At 46.8% G+C, this 23,576-nt stretch overlaps 1 protein-coding gene across 1 annotated transcript; it reads left to right on the forward strand.

Annotated features, from left to right (window-relative positions):
* Nucleotides 1–2,650: 2,650 nt before the first annotated feature.
* LOC148144807 (uncharacterized) lies at nucleotides 2,651–3,703 on the forward strand. The gene has a single exon (XM_087975442.1). It carries the CDS (start codon nucleotides 2,651–2,653, stop codon nucleotides 3,701–3,703), a length of 1,053 nt encoding a protein of 350 aa, XP_087831568.1.
* The last annotated feature ends 19,873 nt before the right edge of the window (nucleotides 3,704–23,576 follow it).

Raw genomic sequence — 23,576 nt, forward strand, 5'->3', positions numbered from 1 at the left:
AATTACCTGATGAAGGAGCCATGCTCCGAGTGCTAGTCATAGAGTCATAAAGCTGTACAGCACGGAAACAGACCCTTCGGCCCAACTCATCCATGCCGACCAGATATTACAACCCAATCTAATCCCCCCTGGCAGCACCCGGCCCATATCCCTCCAAACCCTTCCTATTCATAAACCCAACCAAATGCCTCTTAAACATTGCAATTGTACCCACCTCCACCACTTCCTCTGGCAGTTCATTCCATACATGCACAACCCTCTGCATGAAAAGTTGTCCCTTAGGTCCCTTTCAAATCTTTCCCTTCTCACCTTAAACCTATGCCTTCTAGTTTTTGACTCCCCCACCCTGGGGGGAAAAGACCTAGGCCATTTGCCCTATCTATGCCCCTCATGATTTTATAAACCTCTCTACGGTCACCCCTCAGGCTCTGATGCTCCAGGGTAAAATAAATGCCCCAACCTCTCTCTCAGTCTGTGTAACTGGTTAAAGCTCTTTTCCAAAGTCAGTTCACTGGGACACACACACTCATACTGTGTAACCAGTTAAAGCTCAGTTCACTGGTGTGTTCCTCTGAGTGCTCCTCTACTCACACTGATGTCCAATACCTTTTGAAGCAGGTCGAATGGATTTCTCTTTCCAGACTCAACCCCCCCCCCACCAATGATATTGAGTGACCATGTCAGATCTTGTTATGGAATTTCCTCCAAGATTTCTGTCTGCAGATACTCCCCTTCTGATACCCTGTTAGCAAAGTTGAAACAAGTCATCCCTGTCTGTACCGAATAGAAATTCTGATTATATTGTATGTGTCTATGTTTAAAGTACTAACCCAGTAACATACAAATGGTACTATTGATTTAAAATACACAGGAGACGTGAGGAAGGAGATGTCAGGACCTGGCACTCTCTGAACCCTAACAGGGTGTACCAAGTGGTAGTGCAAACATTTCAAAATGAAGTAGATGGCCATAGAGCTGTACAGTACAGAAACAGTCCATCTCGTCCATGCTGACTAGATATCTGAAATTAATCTATCCTATTTACCAGCACTTGGCCCATATCCCTCTAAACCCTACCCATTCACGTACCCATCCAGCTGCCTTTTGGTCCAGCCTCCACCACTTCCTCCTGCAGCTCATTCTATACATTTACTACCGTCTGTGTGAAAAGGTTGCCACTCAGATCTCTTTTGCTTTTTCCCCCCTCACCTTAAACCTATGCTCTCTTGTTCTGGACCTCCCCCTCCCCCCACCGCAGGGAAAAGATTTTGCCTATTTATCCTATCCACGCCCTTCATGATTTTATAAACCTCTATAAGGTCACCCCTTAGCCTCCAACGCTCCAGGGAAAACAGCCCTAGCCTCCCTTTAGTTCAAATCCTCCAACCCTGGCAATATCCTTGTAAATGTTTCTGAGCCCTTTCAAGTTTCACAACATCTTACTGATAGGAAGGAAACCAGAATTGTGCACAATGTTCCAAATGTGGCCTAACCAATGTCCTGTACTGCGACAACATAACTTCCCAAATCCAATACTCAGAGGATTGGGAAAGTTTTCAAAACTTATAAAAGACAACCGGGAAAGAATGGAGGGAAAAACCGAACCTTTGAAGGTCAGCTTGGAGGCATAAAGGTCTCAGGACAGGGGGGTAGGGATGACCCCAGCTATGGGCCACGTGTGAGCAAACGGTTCCAGATTGATTTACGATATCTGGTCGGTACAGACGAGTTGGACCGAATGGTCTGTTTCTGTACTGTATACCTCTATGACTCTGGCTTTCCACTAATGTTTGCCATGTCAGTATATTCAATTTCTCTCTGGTGTCATTTTGCTTCCCCTTCCCAGGGATGTTAACCATTTTGTGTCTGGTTGTTCCTAAAGAAGCTGCGTGGCAGGTTCATCCTGAATTGACACACATTTTATTTGCTTCCCAAAATCAGACCTGCTCACTCTCAGCAGGATCCCAGTGTTGTGAAAGATATTAACTTTCAGGTGGAAGTATCCAAAATTCAGAGAGATGTCAGTCTTGATGTTTTTGCTTTTCTGCCCCTGTAAGATCCTGAATCAGCACCTTCCGGGGAATTGGTTAGAGCAGAGTGAGAACAGAGGGGGAGAGAGAGTGGGATGGTGCTTTCAATTTTGTGGAATAATAAAAGAATATTCTGCAGAAAGTAGAATTGCTTGTTCAGAATTTCTACCCTGGGACTGGCAGTGATGGCTTTTGTAATCTCTTTTTACAGCGTATTTGAAGATCTGATGGCGGAAGTTTCTCAATCAACAGATGAAGGCTTATGCCCAAAACATTGACCCTCCTGCTCCTCAGATGCTGTCTGACATCCCTGTGCTTTTCCAGTGCCACATTTTTCGACTGACTCTCAAGCATTTGCGATCCTCGCTTCGCTGTCAATGTTTGACAGTCACTCAGTCCACCAGGACCGCAACGATTTTCGACTGATTTCTGTGAGAGGGATCAAAGCTTTTTGGTTCCTGACTGACTGAGTATGTTTTCAGCATCAGTGGGACTGGACGAGAGACCCTACTGTTGCAGCGCACTAATTGTGGAGCGTGTAGCAGCTATACGACCTGGAAAGAGGAATTCACAACAAGGAGGGGCTGGAAATTTGTTTGTGTGTGGCTGAAGCTTCATCCATGGAGAAACCCGAGGAATCCCGTCCCGTGGAGAAACAATGGAAGTGTGGCGACTGTGGGAAAGGCTTCCGTTTCCCGTCTGCCCTGGAGACTCATCGGCGCAGTCACACCGGGGAGAGGCCATTCCCCTGCCCTGTCTGTGGGAAGGCCTTCAGACATTACTCCCACCTGCTGGCCCACCGGCGGAACCACACGGGGGAGAGGCCCTTCAGCTGCCCAGATTGTGGGAAGGTCTTCATGTTTTTCTCTGGCCTGTTGGCCCACCGGCAGGTCCACACGGGAGAGAGGCCCTTCAGCTGCTCTGAGTGCGGGAAGGGCTTCAACTATCCCTCCAACCTGCTGAGGCACCAGCAGTTCCACACAGGAGAGAGGCCCTTCAGCTGCTCTGAGTGCGGGAAGGCCTTCAGCAATTACTCCAACCTCCAGACCCATCGGCGGATCCACACGGGGGAGAGGCCCTTCAGCTGCCCTGAGTGCGAAAAGGCCTTTACCCGGGCCTCCTCCCTGATGAGGCACCGGCAGATCCACACGGGGGAGAGGCCCTTCAGCTGTCCTGAGTGTGGGAAGGCCTTCAGCAGTTCCTCCACCCTGCTGATCCACCAGCGTGTCCACACGGGGGAGAGGCCGTTCACCTGCTCTCAGTGCGGGAAGGGCTTCACCTGCTCCTCCAACCTGCTGACCCACCAGCGGGTCCACACCGGGGAGAGGCCCTTCAGCTGCCCGGAGTGCGGGAAGACCTTCAGCACGTCCTCCTCCCTGCTGACGCACCAGCGGATCCACACGGGGGAGCGGCCCTTCAACTGCTCTGAGTGCGGGAAGGCCTTTACCCAAGTCTCCAACCTGATGAGGCACCAACAGACCCACACAGGGGAGAGGCCCTTCAGCTGCCCCGAGTGTGGGAAGGCCTTTACCCAGACCTCCACCCTGCTGACCCACCAGCGGGTCCATACAGGGGAGAGGCCATTCACCTGCTCTCAGTGCGGGAAGGACTTCACCTACTCCTCCAACTTGCGGAAGCACCAGCGAATTCACGTGCCATCGCAGGGGGATTGAAGGAGTGACGGCCGAGTGCCATTATCAATTGGACTATCAACCCGGTTCCGGGGACTCCTGGATTCGAATCCCGCCACGACAGATGGCAGAATTGGTATTCGGTCAGAAATGTGGAGTTTGGAATCGAACTATGAGACCGTTTCAGGGAGGGGGAGGTGGGGGGGGGGGAGAAAGTCCCCATCTGATTCACTCTCTCCCTTATTAGGGAAGGGAACCGCCTTTGTGGGAAAGGATTCACTCAGTCGTTCCAGCTGCATCCTTTACCACGTCTGCCTTACACGTGACTCCAGACCCACAGCAGTCTGGTTGACTCTACACTGCCCCTTCCTGGCAAATGAGCAGGGAGAAACTTACTTGGAGACAGGATATGGGTTGAAATTGCTGAGTGAGGCAATACTTCCTCCGGGTTACAGCTTTTCCAAGGATCCAATTACAAAGGGACAACTTGGTGCTGGCCAATAGTAAAGACAGTGAGGGGGGTGGGACAGGTGAGGTGTAGTGTGTGCGCTTTCACCTTGAGCTGTTCAAAAAGCAACTGCTTTTTCTCTGCCTTTTTGATGGGGGATCTGAAGCTGTAACAAAGTTGGGTTGCAATAAAGGTTACCTGAACTTACCACCGGAGGTTTTTGTTTTAAAGCTGCTCATTTCTTTCAGCCTCCTGTACTAAGTTTAGAACATAGAACAAAGAACATAGAACAATACAGCGCAGAACAGGCCCTTCGGCCCTCGATGCTGCACCGACCTATGAACTATTCTCAGCTCGTTCCCCTACACTATCCCAAAATCATCCATGCGCTTATCTAAGGATTGTTTAAATCTCCATAATGTGGCTGAGTTGACTACCTTAGCAGGTAGGGCATTCCACGCCCTCCCCACTCTCTGCATAAAGAACTTGCTTCTGACATCTGTCTTAAATCTATCACCCCTCAATTTGTAGTTATGCCCCCCCCCCCCCCCCCCGTACAAGCTGACGTCACTATCCTAGGAAAGAGTCTTTCACTGTCTCCCCTATCTAATCCTCTGATCATCTTGTATGTCTCTATCAAATCCCCCCTTAGCCTTCTACTTTCCAATGAGAACAGACCCAAGTCTCTCAGCCTTTCCTCATAAGACCCTCCCTCCAGACCAGGCAACATCCTGGTAAATCTCCTCTGCACCTTTTCCAATGCTTCCCACATCCTTCCTGAAATATGGAGGCCAGAACTATACACAATATTCCAAATGTGGCTGCACCTGTGTTTTGTATAGTTGCAGCATGATATTGCGGTTCCAGAACTCAATCCCTCTACGAATGAAACCTAACACTCCGTATGCCTTCTTAACAGCACTATCTACCTGGGTGGCAACTTTCAGGGATCTATGTACATGGACTCCAAGATCACTGCCTTCCTGTTATTCTTCCCAAAGTGAATCACCTCACATTTAGCTGCATTGAACTCCATTTGCCACCTCTCAGTCAACTCTGCTAATTCATCCACCTATGCCTGCATCTAAGTCATTTATAAAAATGACAAACCGCAGTAGTCCCAAAACAGATCCTTGTGGCACACCACTAGTAACTGGACACCAGGCTGAATATTTTCCATAAACCATCACTCGCTGCCTTCTTTCAGAAAGCCAGTTTCTAATCCAAACTGCTAAATCACCCTCAATCCCTTGCCTCTTCAAAGTTCGGGAAAAGATTTGTAGCTCGGGTGCTCGTTGTTGTGGTTCTGTTCGCCGAGCTGGGAATTTGTGTTGCAGACGTTTTGTCCCCTGTCTAGGTGACACCATCACTATAAATGCTGGAGGAAACATCACAGAAGCGCTTCACAGCAGGCTCCCAAGCACTGAGGATGTCACCTAGAGAGGGGACAAAACGTTTGCAACACAAACTCCCAGCTCGGCGAACCAAACCACAACAACCCATGCCTCTGCAATTTCTCCAACAGCCTGCCATGTGGAACCTTATCAAAGGCTTTACTGAGGTCCATGTACACCACGTCAACTGCCCTACCCTCATCTCCATACTTGGTCACCTTCTCAACAAACGCAATGAGGTTTGTGAGACATGATCTGTCCTTGATGAAACTATGGTGACTATCTGAAATCAAATTGTTGCTTGCTAGATGATTATAAATCCTATCTCTAATATTCCTTTCCAAAAGCTTTCCTTCAACAGAAGTAAGGCTCACTGGTCTATAATTACCTGGGTCATCTCTGCTGCCCTTCTTGAACAAGGGAACATTTGCAATCCTCCACTCTGGTACTAAACCTGTAGACAATGACGACTCAAATATCAAAGCCAAAGGTTCTGCTATCTCCTCCCTCGCTTCCCAGAGAATCCTTGGATAAATCCCATCGGGCTCAGGGCACTTGTCTACTTTCACTCCTTCTAGAATTGATAACACCTGTGTGCAACTAACCTTGATCCTTTCGAGTCTAATATCTCGTACCTCATTCTTCTCCTCTACAATATTCTCCTTTTCCTGAGTGAAGACCGATGAGAGATATTCATTAACACCTCTCCAATCTCCACAGGGCCCACATTCAACTTCCCACTTCTGTCTTTGATTGGCCCTATTCCTACCCTAATCATCCTTTTGTTCGTCACATACCTATCGAAAGCTTTAGGGTTCTCCTTTATTCTATGTGTTAAAGACTGCTCATGTCCTCTCTTTGCTCTTAACTCTCTCTTTAAATCCTTCCCAGCTTATCTGTAACTCTCCATCGCCTCATCTGAACCATCTTGCCTCATCAACACATAAGCCTCCTTCTTCTTTGTAACAAGAGATGCAATATCTGTTGTAAACCACGGTTCCCTTACCTTATCACTTCCTCCCTGCCTGACAGGGACATACCTATCAAGGACACATAATATCTGTTCCTTAAACCAGCTCCACATTTCAATTGTTCCCATCTCCTGCATTTTGCTACCCTATTCTATGCATCCTAAATCTTGCCTAATTGCATTATAATTGCCCTTGCCCCATCGATAACTCTTGACCTGTGGCATGTTCCTATCCCTTTACATCGCTAAATGAAACCCAACTGAATTATGGTCATTATTTCCAAAGTGCTCACCTTCCACTAAATCAAACATCTGGCCTGGTTCATTACCAAGCACCAGATCCAGAGTGACCTCCCCCCATGTCGGCCCTTCGACATGTTGTGTCAGAAAGCCGTCCTGCACACACTGGACAAAAACTGATCCATACGACGTACTGCAGTGAAAGCATTTCCAGTCAATGTTGGGGAAATTAAAGTCCCCCATACTGACCACCCTGTTCCTTTCACTCCTACCCAGAATAATTTTTCTAATCCTCTCTTCCACCTCCCTGGAACTCTGCGGAGGCCTATAAAAAAAACTCCAAGCAGTGTAACCTCTCCTCTTCTGTTTCTAACCTCAGCCCATATTACCTGAGTAGATGAGTCCTCATCAAAAGTTCTGTCAGCCACCGTTATACTATCCTTGACTAACAAGGACACGCCTCTCCTTCTTTTACCACCTTGGCTGTTCTTAATGAAAGATCAAAACCCTGGAATCTGAAACATCCTTTCCTCACCCTGCTCTCTCCATGTCTCTGAAATGGCCACAACATCCAAGTCCCAGGTACCTATCCGTGCTGCAAGCTCACCTACCTTATTGCGGATACTCTTCAAACCACTTCGCTGTCTGCCAGCACATTCCTGTGACCCTGAAATCCTGTCCCAGTCCTTCCTGCTCTCATCCTCCTGTGCATTGCAGCTACACCCCCCAGTTCCCATCCCCCTGCTGAGCTAGTTTAAACCCACCCGAATGGCACCAGCAAATTTCCCACCCAGGATATTAGTACCCCTCTGGTTCAAGTGAAGACTATCCTGTTTGTACAAGTCCCACCTTCCCCAGAATGAGCCCCAATTATCCAAAAACCTGAAACCCTCCCTCCTGCACCATCCTTGCAGCCAGGTGTTCAGCTGATATATCTCCCTATTCCTTGCCTTGCTATCACGTGGCATGGGTAACAAACCAGAGATAACCACTCTGTTTGTTCTAGCCCTCAGCTTCCACTCGAGCTCCCTGAAATCCTGCCTTACATCCCTATCCCTCTTTCTGTGGGAGCTTAAAAATGTTTTTGCAGATGGGTGAGGGTGTGTAGTGGGGGGAAGGGAAGGGGAACATTATACAAACGGTCACGGAATTCTTGTAGCATGTCGCATACTTAAGGCTAAGACTTTAATGAATATGGAGGGTCTTTTCAAGAAAATAGTTTTAAGCGAAGAAATAACTTGAAAGTGTTGTAGTTGACCACAAAAAGAAGCAGCAGGGGCATTTCACAATAAAGCTTATAGTATGATAAGAGAAACTGGATAAAAGAACAAGCTGTAACAAACAAGGAACAAAGAATGCAGACAAGGACAGCAGGATGGCCAGATAAGAAAATAACTGACAAGTGAGGTAATCGGCTTATGATAGGATGGGAAAAGGGAGGCGTGATTCCGCAACTTGTAAACTCAATAAGAAAGCGAACAGGCTCTGTTTTGGCACACTTTTCTGCTTGATTGCAGAAGCGTCCGGTACTTGCAAGATTGTAATAAATCGTTTTTGTTTCCAAGGCTTTGTCTCAGGCTGATTGATTTGTGAGTGAGTTCTGTTTCTCGCATGTCGACCTATGCCGTTGGTACCTCCATGGACCATGACTTGGGGTTGTATACCCTATCCCTTCAAGACCCCAAAGATACGATCCGAGACATCACGCACCCTGGCACCTGGGAGGCAACACACTAACCGCGAGTCTTGTTCATTCCCAACAAACCTCCTATCTGACCCTCCAACTATCGAGTTCTCAATGACTAACACTCTCCTCGTTTCCCTCCTTCCCTTCTGGTGCAACAGGGACAGGTTCTGTGCCAGAGACCTGGGCCCCAGTGCATAAACCTGGTAGGTCATTTTCCCCCCTCAACAGTACCCACTGACTGATACAGCAAGAAGGAAATACAAATAAGTCGTCCCTCCTCTCCCAGGAACCTCTACTCTCCGACTTCATATTTAAAACCTCAAATGAGTGACTCCCCACTCCTGGGAGGCAGCTGCCGTTGAAAAACAGAAAATGTCACCTTTTTTTTGTGGTTAGCACTGCTGCCGCACAGCACCAGAGCCCTGGGTTCAATTCCACCCCCCCCCCCGTCTGTGCGGGTATCCTCCCACAGTCCAAAGATGTGCGGGTTCGGGTGAATTGGCCAAGCTAAATTGCCCCGTAGTGTTGGGTGACGGGGAATGGGGCTGGGTGTTTTGCTCTTCGGCGAGTCGGTGTGGACTTGTTGGCCCGAAGGGCCTGTTTCCACACTGTAGGGAATCTGACCTAAAGTTCTGGAATTTATATATTGATGAACTGAAACCTGCAACCCATTCTAAAAGATGAAGGACTCAGCAGCGGTCCAGGTTTGTTCCAAATATTGCATCGGTTGCATGACACTGTGATGTTTTGCTATTAATTCTGTGTCTTATGATCCTGCAGCACAGCTACCCGCAGGAGGAGCAGCGCTGCAGAAGCTAGTGCTTCCAAATACACCTGGGTGGGCGGGGTTTACCAGGAGGGGCGGGGTTTAGCAGGAGGGCAGTGCTCATGGGCACGGCGTGTGTCGCGAGAGGGTCGCGCGCTAGTAGGCGGGGCGAGGCTCAGCAGGCGGTAAGGCCGTCGCGCCAAACCTGGAGGCACGCGGCTTTGTGGGTGGTTGTGCGTGGGGGCAGGGGGCGATTTTGACTCGCGCGGAGACCGCGGCGAAGGGGTGGGGTTTGGTGCGCTTGAGGGAAAGAGGTTTGGTTCCCAGAGGCGGGGCTTACGAGCTGAGTTCGGAAGGGGCGGGGTTTGTGTCACCATGGCCGAGGAGGGGGCGGGACCAGGACTGTGCCGGAAGTGTGCCGCGGCCTGTTTCCTCCGCCTGAGCCTCGGCTGCAGCAAGTAAGGTAAAGCTTTACCAATATTTCCTTTTACAGAGTTTGTATTTAATAACCAGTAATGGCTACTCAATATTATCATAAAGTCCCAAAATGCAATTCATTTCAATCCATAACAGATAAGCACTAAGAGTTAATTTTCTACGGGATTCAACAGCCTCAGCACTAAAATGGTCTCACAAGGGAACGGCTGTGAATGTTATCACTTGGTGTCCTGTTCACACAGATTCACCGATGCTGAGGCAAACGTTCTTAATTGCCTTACAGCATCCTGTTATCACTTGGTGAGCCCAGGTGTCCCTATCTTTAAGTTCTCTCCTCTTTCTGAGCCTTCCTGCCTGTTTATTTATTCAATAATTCAGCATTACATTTTAGTATAAATGTTTAAAGACAGGTTTTATGGCTGTAGACTTTCTCACCCAGATGCCCACATCCTCATTCCTCCCTTTGATTGCACCGCGATCACTGAAAGAGAAGGCTAGTCCAAACAAATGCCCTTCAAGGTGGTCCAGCCATCAACATCCTGCAGAGCGGCACCACCATCCTCGCAGCTCATCTGGTCATATTTATCATCGCCATCGACACGTGTGGGTGAACCATCGGATCGCAAAAGCAGCATCTTCTGCGGCAAATCTCTATCACTAAGGGACCTCATAAGCCTAGCAATTAAATACCTAACAACACTAATACCGACAAACAGACATAGCTAAATTGATAAGCCAATTGTACCATCAGCCCGATCTGCAGTTTCCCCAACTGGTCCCTTCAGTCATTCTGTCAAGGAATACCTGGATTTCTTCTTGCATCTTAGTAATATTGCCAGTGAGATTGGGAATGCCCATAGTGCATTTATCTTGGACAATGGTGCAGACCTCACCCTCCTGGGCAAGTATATAGTCTAAGGCATACCGATTCTGCACAGACTAAAGGCACAGGTCTGATAATCCCAGTTTACTCTGTTCCAGAGCCTCTTTACTCTTATTTTCTCAAATGGTCAGGCCGCAAAAGAGGGAATTGCGGTTCTTTTGACTTGTCACTCCTGCCGATCCTTCCAACCCCAGGGTACTCTGGATTCCCCAGCCTATCGGGTGTCCTGTATTGTCACCCAGTCCCTTGGGATCCTTCCAGTTGGAGCAAGGTTGGCTGAGACCAACCGCTGCATCCTCCTCTGATGGAGGTTCCATAGACTTGTCCACTGGCCAGGACAAGGTACTGTTGTGGGAACAAGGGCTCTGATAGTGACCTTATGGGGGACATCTTTGCCAACAAGGACCAGGAAATTGGTAGCTTTACCTTAGCTGAAGAAATAATAGTCTGGTTTGATTTATATTAGGGAGAGTTTGTCTAAATCAGCTACTGAAATGTTACAGCAGGGGGTCTGGTCAGGTCTACAGGAGTAAAGGGTCGACGTTTTGCAAGAGGAGTTGCTTGAGCGCTGTAAAAAATGACTCGAGCACTCGCACTATATGGGAGACAATGGTCCTCAGAATGCTGTTCCCATTGGGCTTTCCCTTAGCTCTATTGTACATGGTCTTGGTGACAGTATCAGATTCTGAAAAGAGAAAAGGCCTATAAATGCACAAGGAAAGGGTTCGGTTCCAGGTCCATGTGCCGCATAAGGCCTGCTGTACCCCAGCCGGTGTTTCACCAGCTGTTTGTATACACAGACCGGAGCTATTGGAAAGTGATATTTATCTTCGCAGGGACGGCAGTAGGAAGTCTGATGAATAGATTGGAATCGGGGACTGGGGACGTGGCAAGTAAGTCATCTCCCGATAGAGAGGAGTAACATACTACTGCCTCTGGGGTGAAGAGCGTTCTGTGGGCCTGTATAAATAAGTTGTTTGTGGATTGAGGAGTTTCCCCTATCAGGCTTCCCTTTTCTTGAGTCGGCCTGACCTGCAAAAAGGGATGGTGTTCCTGGGCGCCCTTAAAATATTTACCATAATAACGGGATTGATCATTTTTATCCTCACTAGGCTTGTGTCTGCAGGTAAAATCAAAAAGACAGGTTCGGTAACGACATGGTAACTTCCACTGATTTCTACTGTCCAGATGGACCATCTGGTCTTTCTGATGTAAGAGTCCATTGCAATAATCAATCTTCATCACGTTCCTCACGTCAAAGGCATCTGGTCCAGTGCACTGGACGACATCTCCTCAGCATGGGTGGTGGATAATCTCTGATCAATCCTGGTCGCATCCATACTTAGTGGCTTTCCCCAGCAGGATGTTGTACGTGATCAGAAAGGTGAGGAGATAGGCGATCCCCCACAAGTCCCTCCTCTTAGTTCAAGTATCTGTAATAAGATTAACATTAGAACAACAGCAAAATTCAAAAACCCAAATGGACAGGGTCCACTCCTTTTGTTGGGATTCCAGGATTCTCTCCTCCTCTTCCCCCCCTTTTGATTGATTGACCGCACCAATTTACAATGGAGCAGTTGGACCCAAGCTGAGTGCCCAGCGACTGTGTCCGCCGTAGGGGTGGGAAGTAAAACCTGGAAGGGGCCATCCCAACGAGGTTGGAGACCTTTGCCAGTCCAGTTCTTGATGAGCACCAATGAACCAGGCTCTACCCCTGACGAGGCTGAAAGGGAGGGAACATTGCTGTAGGCCGCACGCTCCTGGGAGTGAAAGGCACGCATAACACTCGTTAGAGCAAGAACATAACCAATCATTGCTTCGGTCATGTGGTGGAAGTGGACTGAGAAGGGAGCTGAATCGTTCCAAGGGGTACGGAGGCAGTGACCAGAGAGACTCTCAGCTGGAGACAGTCGTGTCTTGCTCGCAGACATGGATCGCATCTGGAATAAGGCCACAGGGATTAGCATAACCAGGAGAGGCCAGACTCTGCCACTAATTTGACAAATCAGACCTGCTCACTCCTCAGCAGGATCCCAGTGTTGTGAAAGATATTAACTTTCAGATGGAGGTATCTAAAATTCAGAGAGATGTCAGTCTTGATGTTTTTGCTTTTCTGCTCCTGTAAGATCCTGAATCAGCACCTTCAGGAGAATTAGTTAGAGCGGAGTGAGAACAGAGGGGGAGAGAGAGTGGGATGGTGCTTTCAATTTTGTGGAACAACAAAAGAAAAGAATATTCCACAGAAAGTAGAATTGTTTGTTCTGAATTTCTACCCTGCACTGATAGTGATGACTTTTGTAATCTGTTTTTAACAGTGTATTTGAAGATCTGAAGACTGAAGCTTCAAAGTCAACAGATGAAGGGCTTATGCCTGAAACCTTGATTCTCCTGCTCCTTTGATGCTGCCTGACCTGTTGTGCTTTTCCAGCGCCACACTTTTCGACACTGACTCTCCAGCATCTGCAGTCCTCACTTTGACGTCAATGTCTGACAGTCACTCACTCCATCGTGACCACAACAGTTTTCAACTATGATTCTGTGAGAAGGAGCAAAGCGTTTTGGTTCCTGTTTGGGTATGTTTTCAGCATCAGTGGGAATGGATGAGAGACCCTACCTGTTACAGCGCACTGAGTGTGGAGCCTGAAACAGTTATACAGCCTGGGAAGAGGAATTCACAGTGGGGAGGGGCTCCACACGCATTTGTGTGTAACTGAAGCTTCGGCCATGGAGAAACCCAAGGAATCCAGCCCCATGGAGAAACGGTGGAAGTGGCGACTGCGGGAAAAGCTCCATGTCCCGTCTGTCCTGGAGGTGCAGTCACACCTCGGAGAGCAATTCCCCTCTCCCGTCTGCGGGAAGGGCTTCAGCACTTCCTCCACCCTGCTAACCCACCAACGGATCCACACTGGGGAGACGCCCTTCAACTGCCCAGTGTGCAGGAAGGCCTTCAGCGATTCCGCCATCCGGCTGAGGCACCAGCGGGTCCACACAGGGGAAGAGGCCCTTCAGCTGCCCCGAGTGCGGGAAGAAATTTACCCAGGCCTCCAACCTGCTGACCCACCAGCGGATCCACACAGGAGAGAGGCCCTTCAGCTGCCCCCTGTGCAGGAAGGGCTTCACCAGCTCTACCAACCTCCGGAGGCACCAGGGAGTTCATGTACCATCGCAGGGGGAGTTTAAGGCGCAATGGTCGAGTGCCAGTATCGACTGGACTATCAAGCCAGTTCCGGAGACTCCCGGGTTTGAATCCCACTGCAGCAGATGGCGCTATACAGGGTATGGGTTGAAATTGCTGAGTGAGTCAATACTTCCTCCAGGTTAAGGCTGTACCAAGGACCCAATTACAAAGGGACAACTTGGTGGTGACCAATAGTAAAGAAGTGAGGTGGGTTAGCATGTGCGCTTTGACCTTGAGCTGTTTAAAAAGCAGCTACTTTTTCTCTGCCTTTTTGCTGAGGGGGTTTGAAGCTGTAACAAAGTTGGATCTCAATAAAAGTTACCTGAATTTACCCCCGGCTCAGACTCTCATTGAAAACTTTGAGCTCCGAGGTTTTTGTTTTAAAGCTGCTCATTTCTTTCAGCTTCCTGCACTAAGCTTCCAATGTCACGTATCAGATGGATCAGTGAATGAGCAGCCAGTTTCGTTAGAAATTGTAAATTTTTCAGGTGTGCAGAGTGTGTCATTTCATCGGCGTTGTAAAGTTTACTGGCAGCATTGGGAGGTGTGGGCTGTGCTCACTCGAAATGATGTGGAGGAGCCGGTGGTGGACTCGCCTGGATGAAGTTAAAAATCACACAACACCAGGTTATAGTCCAACAGGTTTATTTGGAAATGTGAGCTTTTGGAGCACGCTCCTTCATCGGGTAGCTGTGGAGCAGGATCATAAGACACAGATTTTATAGCAAAAGATCACAGTGTCATGCAACTGATAGGATATATTGAACAAACCAAGATTGCTGTTACCTCTTTCACCTTTTAGAATGCATTGCAGGTTTCAGTTCATTAATCTGTAAATACCAGAACATCTTTTGATTCATGTTCTCAAGATGGCAAGTTTTTTTTAAAATACTGATAACTCAGCCCAGACATTAAAGGTGTGAGGTTCGAGTCTGTCAATGTCCCAATTTTGAATCAGACTGGTTCTATTTCCAAAGTAGGAATGTATAAAATATTACATGGATTGACTGCCTGCAGACTGTGCCCTTTTTAAGCAAAATTGAATGTATCTACAAACATAATTCTGCCAATACAAATTTGCCCAAAAAGTGATATGTGAGTGCGTGCACGTGAGTTTATGCATGAGTGCACATAAGAGTGTGATTGAGTATATGCCTGTGAGTGTGTTGGGGGTGTATGTGTGGGTGTCTGAGAGAGCATGTGTGTATGAGTGAGGTATGAATAAAAGCAAGGGCTTGCGTTTTGCTAAAGCAAGGACGGTCAGGACTTGTACAGTTAATGGTAGGGCCCTGTGTCATGCTGTAAAAGAGAGACATGGTTGCGTTCAGGTACACAGTTCTTTGAAAGTTGCATAGCTGCTAGACAGGGTGGTCAAGAAGGCATTTAGCATACTTGCCTTCATTGTTCCCCCCACTGCGTATAGGAGTTGTGGCATCATGTTGAGGTTGTACAAGATGTTGGTGAGGCCACTTTCAGAGTACTGAGTATGGTTCGCGTGTCCCTTTAATAGAAAGAATACTATTAGAGAGGGTTCAGTAAAGATTTACCAGGATGTTGCCAGGACTGGAAGGGTTGGAGTTATAAGGAGAGGCTGGGACTTTATTCACTAGAACACAGGAGGTTGGGAGGTGATATCATTGAGATTGATAAAATCATGAGGAGTGGAGGTAAGGTGAATAGCAAAGGGCTCTTCCTTCGTGTAGGGGAGCTCGAGACTCAGGGGCATATTTCTTTAAAGTGAGAGGAGAGAGATTTAAAAGGAACCTGAGGGGCAACATTTTGACAGAGGGCGATTTACACATGGAATGAACTTGCTGAGGATGTGGACAATGCAGGTACGTTTACAAAGTCTAAACGACATTTGGATGGGTACATGAATAGAAAAGTTTAGAGGGATATGGGCCAAACGCAGGTAAGTGGGACTAGTTTAGTTTGGGAACCCTGGTCGCCATTGATGAGTTGGACCAAAGGGTCTATTTCTGTGCTGTCTACCTCTCTGAACCAGAAGTGATCTTATTGAAACCAGTAGAATTCTGAAAGGGGCTTGACAGGATCGATGCAAATAAAATGCTCCTTTGTGGTGGGAGTCATAGAATCCTAACAATGTGGAAACAGGCCATTCAGCCCATCTATTCCACACTGGCCCTCTGAACAGCATCCCACACATACTCACCCGCTTACTCTGTATTTCCCATGGCCAATCCACCCTAAGTTTCACATCTCTGGTCACTATGGGTAATTTAGCACAGCCTATCCACCCTAACCTCTACACCCTAATCTATAAATTACCTTCTCGGAAATGTAATTTAAATGCAGAGCTTTTCTCTAAGAAAAATGTTAGTCTGACTCAACATTCGGGTGCAGACAGAATTCACACTTATTGTTAGAAAAGCTCTGCATTTGAATAACATTCTTGAGAAGGTAACAAAAAACAAGTTCTGTGATTAACAAACCAAAGAGCAGAAACCTATTCTAAAAGATGAAGGATTTAATCTAAAATTGTTTGATGTGTCACATTTCCATGACGCTGGACTCCTTTGGATATAAATTGTGATCATGATCTCATTCTCCACAACCACCTGATGAAGGAGCGGCGCTCCGAAAGCTAGTGCTTCCAAACAAACCTGTTGGATTATACCCTGGTGTTGTGTGATGTTTAACTTTGTCCGTGGGAAGCACATGAGTTGTGGGACTGGTAACAGTTCTTATTTTGTGATCTATTCCAAGTGAAATTTCTCCTCTGTGCAGGCACGGGTGAACAGTTTGGCTTTTGTGCTTTGTGCGAGATCAGGCTAGCAGGTTTTAAATCCTTCTGTTAAGCAACAGAAGTAAACTGTCGATCAGCAATTGTATTCCAAGAGTGGTACTTCCAGCTCTGGTAATCCTGTTGCATCAACAGAGAGAGGGAGAGGATGTCACATCTAAAGAGCAGACAGAAAAGTTATTTCACTTGTTGAGTCGGTTCCTCACTCAGATGAGACTGGATACTGCTTATAATGGATCATAATTAAATGCTACAATGGAACACCTTAAATTCAAGGAATTTTGAAAGGGCAAACGAACAGCAACTTTGAACAGAGATGTTCTTCCATTTCTAACCTTGGTTGACCCATATGAAGCCTTTTTACTGATAGCTCCATAATCATGTTCCTACTGAATTTTTTTCAGGGCAAACAATTTCTGGTGGGAGAAATTCTGCATCCTGGGAAGGCGGGGAAATTAGAAAAAAAAGCTGTTAAAAGCATTTGAACTATGGTCCCACAAGCTCTCGTGGGAGCAGTGCATTTGCCAAAAACATTTCTGAGGAATTCTGTTTAATTGTTGGACCGAAAATAGTTTCCCCACTGAACGTTAAACAGGTATTGAGAACATTGCGCATTATGGAGTGTGTTCCTGCGGACCAAAGGAGGATTGAATTTGCCAACGTGAACCACACTTTGCAGAGAGAGGAAATTTCTCTGGATGGAATAGGTTGATGGAAGTCAACAATTGTCAGATTATTTCATGAAAATAACAGCTGGTATGGGGATCCCAAAAGAGGGGCGTCTGTAATGAGCACACAGAAACAAACCCTTCAGTCCAGGCCAACCAGATATCCTAAATTAATCTAGTGATCCATTTGCCAGCATTTGGCCCATATCCCTCTGAATTCTTTCTATTCATGTCCCCGTCCAGATGCATTTTTTCCTTCGGAGAATACTTGGGTGAGAGCCAAGATATGCAATATCTCAATGTATAATAATGAAGCAGCTCAGTTATTCTGAAATTATTTCAATTAGTTGGTCAATTGCCAAATAATAGCTGCATAACTGTTGTCAATATTGATACCCAGGAAAGCTATTTTGTTTAGTATATTTCCTTTGTAAAGATCTTATCCAAATTATAAAATGAATGTATTTTCATATGAAATAAAATTTGCAGTGTTTTATTAAATAGTTGAAAGTAACTTTGCACTTAATTGCTGTGTTTGGGATTAAACATTGTGACTTAGATAAAAGTGATCTTTCATAATTTATGGCGAGTCTATTAACAAACGAATGTTGCCATTTGCTCTCAAGTTAGCTCAGATTCAATTTGAAATTCTTGAATGAGTTGAATAAGTGGTAAAAAGTAAATATTCATTGCGCTTTTCTGAAATTCTCTGCACTGCCATTGTATTTAGTTAAACAAAATATGTATCTCTCTTCATGACTTTGATATCACCACAAATCCTAGGAACCCCATCCAGGACAAACCTATAAATAGAAAGCAGGAGACAACAGCTTCGCTTCACTTGCAGGTCGCCACTGATGATGTTACCTAGCCAGGTAATGAAACGTCTGGATATCAAACCTACAGCTCAGCATGCAAACCTACACCCTAAACATTCTACTTTGCTGAAAGACTGCACAATTTGCAGGCAGTCAATACATGTAATATATTGTCAATTCCACTTTGAAAATAGATAAGGGTCCACTACTTTTTGGATGTGAGCATAAGTGGTATAGTAAGTAAGTTTGCTGATGACACCAAAATTGGAGGTGTAGTGGACAGCGAAGGAGATTACCTCAGATTACAATGGGATTTTGATCAGATGGGCCAATGGGCTGAGAAGTGGCAAATGGAAGCTAGGGCTTCCAAACAAACCACGTTATGGCAGCAATGGGAGGTGTGGATTATATTCACTAAAAACAGTTAAGCAGTTAGATAACACATTCGAGTGGGAAGTGTGTATAACATGATCTCACAACTCCTATACTCAATGCTATGAGCAATGAAGGAAAGCAAACCAAACGCCGCCTTCACTACTCTGTCCACCTGAGACTCCAGCACTCCAAGGTCTCTTTATTCTGCAACACTCCCCTTAACTGTGTCAGTCCTGCCTGGATTGCTTGACCAAAATGCAAACCTCTGATTTCTCTAAATTAAACCCCAACTGACACTCCTCGGCTCATCAGCCGATCCCATAAATTCTAATTTATAGTGAACTCTGTCCTCTTTTATTCCCTGGAAGCTGAAAATCTCCATCCCACACTCACTCCCTCCATTTTCACTTTGCTTATAGCGGAAGAATGTAACTGAGAAACTTATCAGCCATGATTGAATGGAACGAGCAGACCTGGTGGCCTAATTTCTGCTCCTATGTCTTGTGGTCTCTTGCTGTCCTGGACACAGAGAATTGGGACCAGGATTGAACCGATCATGACTGGATATGGATCTATCTGTATCTAGGTGGATGGGCTGAGGCTTTTTCACTGGCGCATAGGAGGAGATGTGACCTTATCAAGGTTTATAAAATCATGAGGGGAGAGATGAGGTGCTCTTCCCCTAGGGTTGGGGTTTCAAGATTAGGGAGCAAATTTTGATGGTAACAGGAGAAAGAGATTTTAAAAAGACTTGAAGGGCACAATTTTTTTTATACGAAGTGGTTCACATGCGGACTAAATGTCTAGAGGAAGTGATGGATGCAGGTACAGTAATGACGTTTAAAAGACATTTGGATAAGTTCATGAATAGGAAAGGTTTGGAGGGATATGGGCCAAACACTGGCAGGTGGGACTGGTTTAGTTTGAGAACATAGTCAGCATGGGCTAGTTGGACTGAAGGGTCTGTTTCTGTGCTGCATGGCTCTGTAACTCGGTCCTATACTAGTCTTAAAACCATTTCCTTGCCTTCCCCATAAACATTCACATAAAAATCAGATGAACTCAGCCTTGAATATATTCAATGACCCCCTAACTGCAGGAAGACATCCCCATTTCTGAACTTAATTCCTCTCGCTAATACACCACTTGCCTTGCTCATTGCATGCTGCACCTGTCTGACAACTGGCACAGAAGGACACTGATGCCCCTCTGAACATCCACGTATCATTCTTGATGAAGGCCTCGTGCCCAAAACTTCGACTGTCCTACTGCTCGGATGCTGCTTGACCCGCTGTACTTTGCCAATTGTGGTCTTCTCTACATCGGGAAAAGTGAGCGTAAACTTGGGGAACGGTTTGCTGAGCATCACAGCCAGGTCCGCAGAGGCTGAGCAGACTTCCCAGTCTCCACCCATTTTAATGCCCCTTCCCACTCCCCTTCTGACATGACTATCTTTGGCTTCCTCCATTACCACAACAAACCAAACCACAAATTGGAGGAACAAAACCTCATCTTCTGTCTGAGCAGTCAACAGCCCGGAGGACTCAACACTGAGTTCTCCAGACCCACAGCAGTGTGGTTGAGGGCAAACAGCACAAGGATTAAACACACAGTGAGGGGTAAACAGCACAAGGATTAAAACAAACAGTGAGGGGGAAACAGCACAAGGATTAAACAAACAGTGAGGGGTAAACAGCACAAGGATTAAAACAAACAGTGAGGGGTAAACAGCACAAGGATTAAACCAAACAGTGAGGGGCAAACAGCACAAGGATTAAACCAAACAGTGAGGGGCAAACAGCACAAGGATTAAACACAGTGAGGGGTAAACAGCACAAGCGCCAGTAAAAGCAGATGGAAAGTGAGTGTAAAATGTCACTATGACAGGACAGGCCCCACATTCCTTCCCCTCCGTCCCCCCACAACCTGCCTCACCTTTCACCTCCCGGGCCCAGTACCTTCCAGGTGGCCCCATAGTTGACACAGGGGCCGCCCCACGACCAGTAGAACTCCACCACCCAGGCGGCCGACGAGTTCCCAAGCAGGCCCTAAACCCCATCCGCTTCCAGAATGCTCACCGGCTCCTGCCTGCTGTACAGCCGGCCGGTGTGGCCGTGACACAGCAGCTGCGCCAGGAAGGCGGCGGTGCCCAGTGACGGGTGTCTGCCCCGGGCCGCACGGCGCCATTTTCCGAACGGCCGCCCTCCCGCCGCTTCCCCGCTCGAGCGACTTCTCCTCCCAACCGCCTTCGCCCCCGCGTGACGTCTGCACGGGGGGATGGGCGGGGCCGGGGGAGCCTCACCGTCACCAAGCAACAGCCACCTCGCGCTACAACTGCTCATTCACAAAAACAAACTCTCCTGTCTCGCTCTGCAGCTGCAGGGGGGACTGCCACGTTTCCAGGAGCCCTGTCTACATTGGGAAAGCTCACGGCTCAATTTAAACAGATATTCCTACACCTAACGGAACGGTGTCATATCTAAAGGGGACAATCTGCATTTTAAAGGGATGTGGACATTTTAACGATATTTCTGCAAATAAAGAGGTTTAAATGGACAAGATTACATTTCAAAGCGGTGTGGGCACATTCAAAGGGATATCTCAATATGTAAAGTGACGCAGTTATATCTAAATGAATCTACATTTCGAAGAGACGTTGCCCGATTTATAAGTAGAGACAATAGGTGTGAATTCTGTCTGTGTCCCAATGTTGAGTCAGACTGACATTTTTCTTAGAAAAGCTCTGCATTTGGCCCATTTCCCTCTAAGCCTTTCTATTCATCTATCCATCCGAATGCTGTTTCAATGTTGTAACTGTCCCTGTATCTACCACATCCTCAGCAAGGTCATTCCACGTGCAAATCACCCTCTTTCAAACTTTTGCCCCTCCGGTTCCTTTTAAATCTCTCTCCTCACATTAAAACAAAAGCCCCCTTGTTTTGAGTTCCCCTACGCTAAGGAAGAGCTATTTGCTATTCACCTTCCCTCCACTCCTTATGAGTTTATCAATCTCAATCAGGTCACCCCCAACTTCCTGTGCTCCAGTGAATAAAGTCCCAGCCTCTCCTTATAACTCAAACCCTCCAGTCCTTACAAGATCCTGGGAAATCTTTATTAAACCCTCTCTAATAGTATTCTTCCTATTACAGGGCCACCAGAACTGTACTCAGTACTCTAAAAGTGGCCTCACCAACATCCTGTACAACCTCAACATAATGTCCCATCCCCTATACTCAATGGTGTGAACAATGAAGGCAATGTTGCGAAATGCCACCTTAACCACCCTGTCGAGCAACTTCCAAGTGATGCAACTTCCAAGAAACTATGTACCTGAACACCACCCACCTCCCCCCCCCCCCACCCCCACCATGTCTGTCTGTTCTATAACACGACTCATGGTCCGACCATTATCTGTACAAGTCCTTGTTTTAGCAAAAATGCAACCCCTTGCTTTTATTAAGCCTCTCTCTCAAACACATACTCTACCTCTCAGACAGACACACACACACCCCTCAACACTCTCTCACACTCACAGGCTCATTCTCCATCACACTCTCACTTTCCCAAGCATGTACACACACACTTCTACGCACACTCACTCTCTCATGCAGGCACACACACTACTCTTTGGGGTTCAAAGTTTGTGCGAAGATTTGTAGCTCGGGTGCTCGTTGTTGTGGTTCTGTTCGCTGAGCTGGAAGTTTTTGTTGCAAACGTTTCGACCCCTGGCTAGGCAACATCATCAGTGCTTGGGAGCCTCCTGCGAAGCGCTTCTTTGATGTTTCCTCCGGTGTTTATAGTGGTCTGTCCCTGCAGCTTCCAGTTGTCAGTTTCAGCTGTCCGCTGTAGTGGTTGGTATATTGGGTCCAGGTCGATGTGTTTGTTGATGGAGTTTGTGGATCGAGATTAGTTACACACAGGTGTAATTCGAGAAGGAGTGAAAGTGGACAAGTCCCCTTGGCTGGATGGGATTTATCCGAGGATTCTCTGGGAAGCTAGGGAGGAGATAGCAGAGCCTTTGGCATTGATATTTGAGTCGTCATTGTCTACGGGTTTAGTACCTGAGGACTGGAGGATTGCAAATGTTGTGCGCTTATTCAAGAAGGGCAGCAGAGATGACCCAGGTAATTATAGACCAGTGAGCCTTACTTCTATTGTGGGAAAGATTTTGGAAAGGATTATAAGAGATAAGATTTATACTCATCTAGCAAGCAACAATTTAATTTCAGATAAGTCAACATGATTTCATCAAGGGCAGGTCGTGTCTCATAAACCTCATTGAGTTTTTTGAGAAGGTGACCAAGCATGTAGATGAGGGTAGGACAGTTGACGTGGTATACTTGGATTTCAGTAAAGCCTTCGATAAGGTTCCACGTGGTAGGCTGATGGAGAAAATGCTGAGGCATGGAATTGGGGGTGATTTAGCAGCTTGGATTCGAAACTGGAAGAAGGCAGCGAGTGGTGGTTGATGGAAAATATTCAGTCTGGAGTCCGGTTACTAGTGGTGTTCCACAAGGATGTTTTGAGACCACTGCTGTTTGTCATTTTTATAACTGACTTAGATGCAGGCATAGGTGGGAGGATTAGTAAATTTGCAGACGACACTAAAGTCGGTGGAGTACTGGACAGTTTGGAAGAATGTTACAGGTTGCAGGGGGACTTGGACAAACTGCAGAATTGGGCTGAGAGATGGCAAATGGAGTTCAATGAAGCTAAATGTGAGGTGATGCACTTCGGGAAGAATAACAGGATGGCAGAGTAGTTGGTCAATGGAAAGATTCTTGGTAGTGTGGATGTGCAGAGGGATCTTGGAGTCCATGTGCATAAATCCCTGAAAGTTGCAACCGAGGTGGATAGTGCTGGTAAGAAGGCATATGGTGTGTTAGGTTTCATTGGTAGAGGGCCTGAGTTCCGGAACCGCAATATCATGCTGCAACCATACAAAACGCTGGTGCAGCCACCCTTGGAATATTGTGTAAAGTTCTGGTCGCCCCATTACAGAAAGGCTGTGGAAGCATTGGAAAAGGTGCAGAGGAGATTTACCAGGATGTTGCCTGGTCTGGAGGGAAGGTCTTATGAGGAAAGACTGATAGACTTGGGCCTTTTCTCATTGGAAAGAAGAAGGGGGGATTTGAAAGGGACATACAAGATGATCAGAGAATTAGATATGGTAGACAGTGAACGACTTTTTCCAAGGATGGTGACGTCAGCTTGTACGAGAGGGCATAACTACAAATTGAGGGGTGATAGACTAAAGACAGATGTCAGAGGCAAGTTCTTTATGCA

The sequence above is a fragment of the Chiloscyllium plagiosum genome, unplaced genomic scaffold, assembly GCF_037043375.1.
Source record: "Chiloscyllium plagiosum isolate Xiang-an unplaced genomic scaffold, Cpla_swu_hap1 HiC_scaffold_27, whole genome shotgun sequence".
In the NCBI taxonomy this organism is placed as follows: domain Eukaryota; kingdom Metazoa; phylum Chordata; class Chondrichthyes; order Orectolobiformes; family Hemiscylliidae; genus Chiloscyllium; species Chiloscyllium plagiosum.

Bases quoted from the DNA above. Each gene is read 5' to 3' on its own strand.
- LOC148144807 (XM_087975442.1), top strand. From the start codon at position 2,651: ATGGAGAAACCCGAGGAATCCCGTCCCGTGGAGAAACAATGGAAGTGT.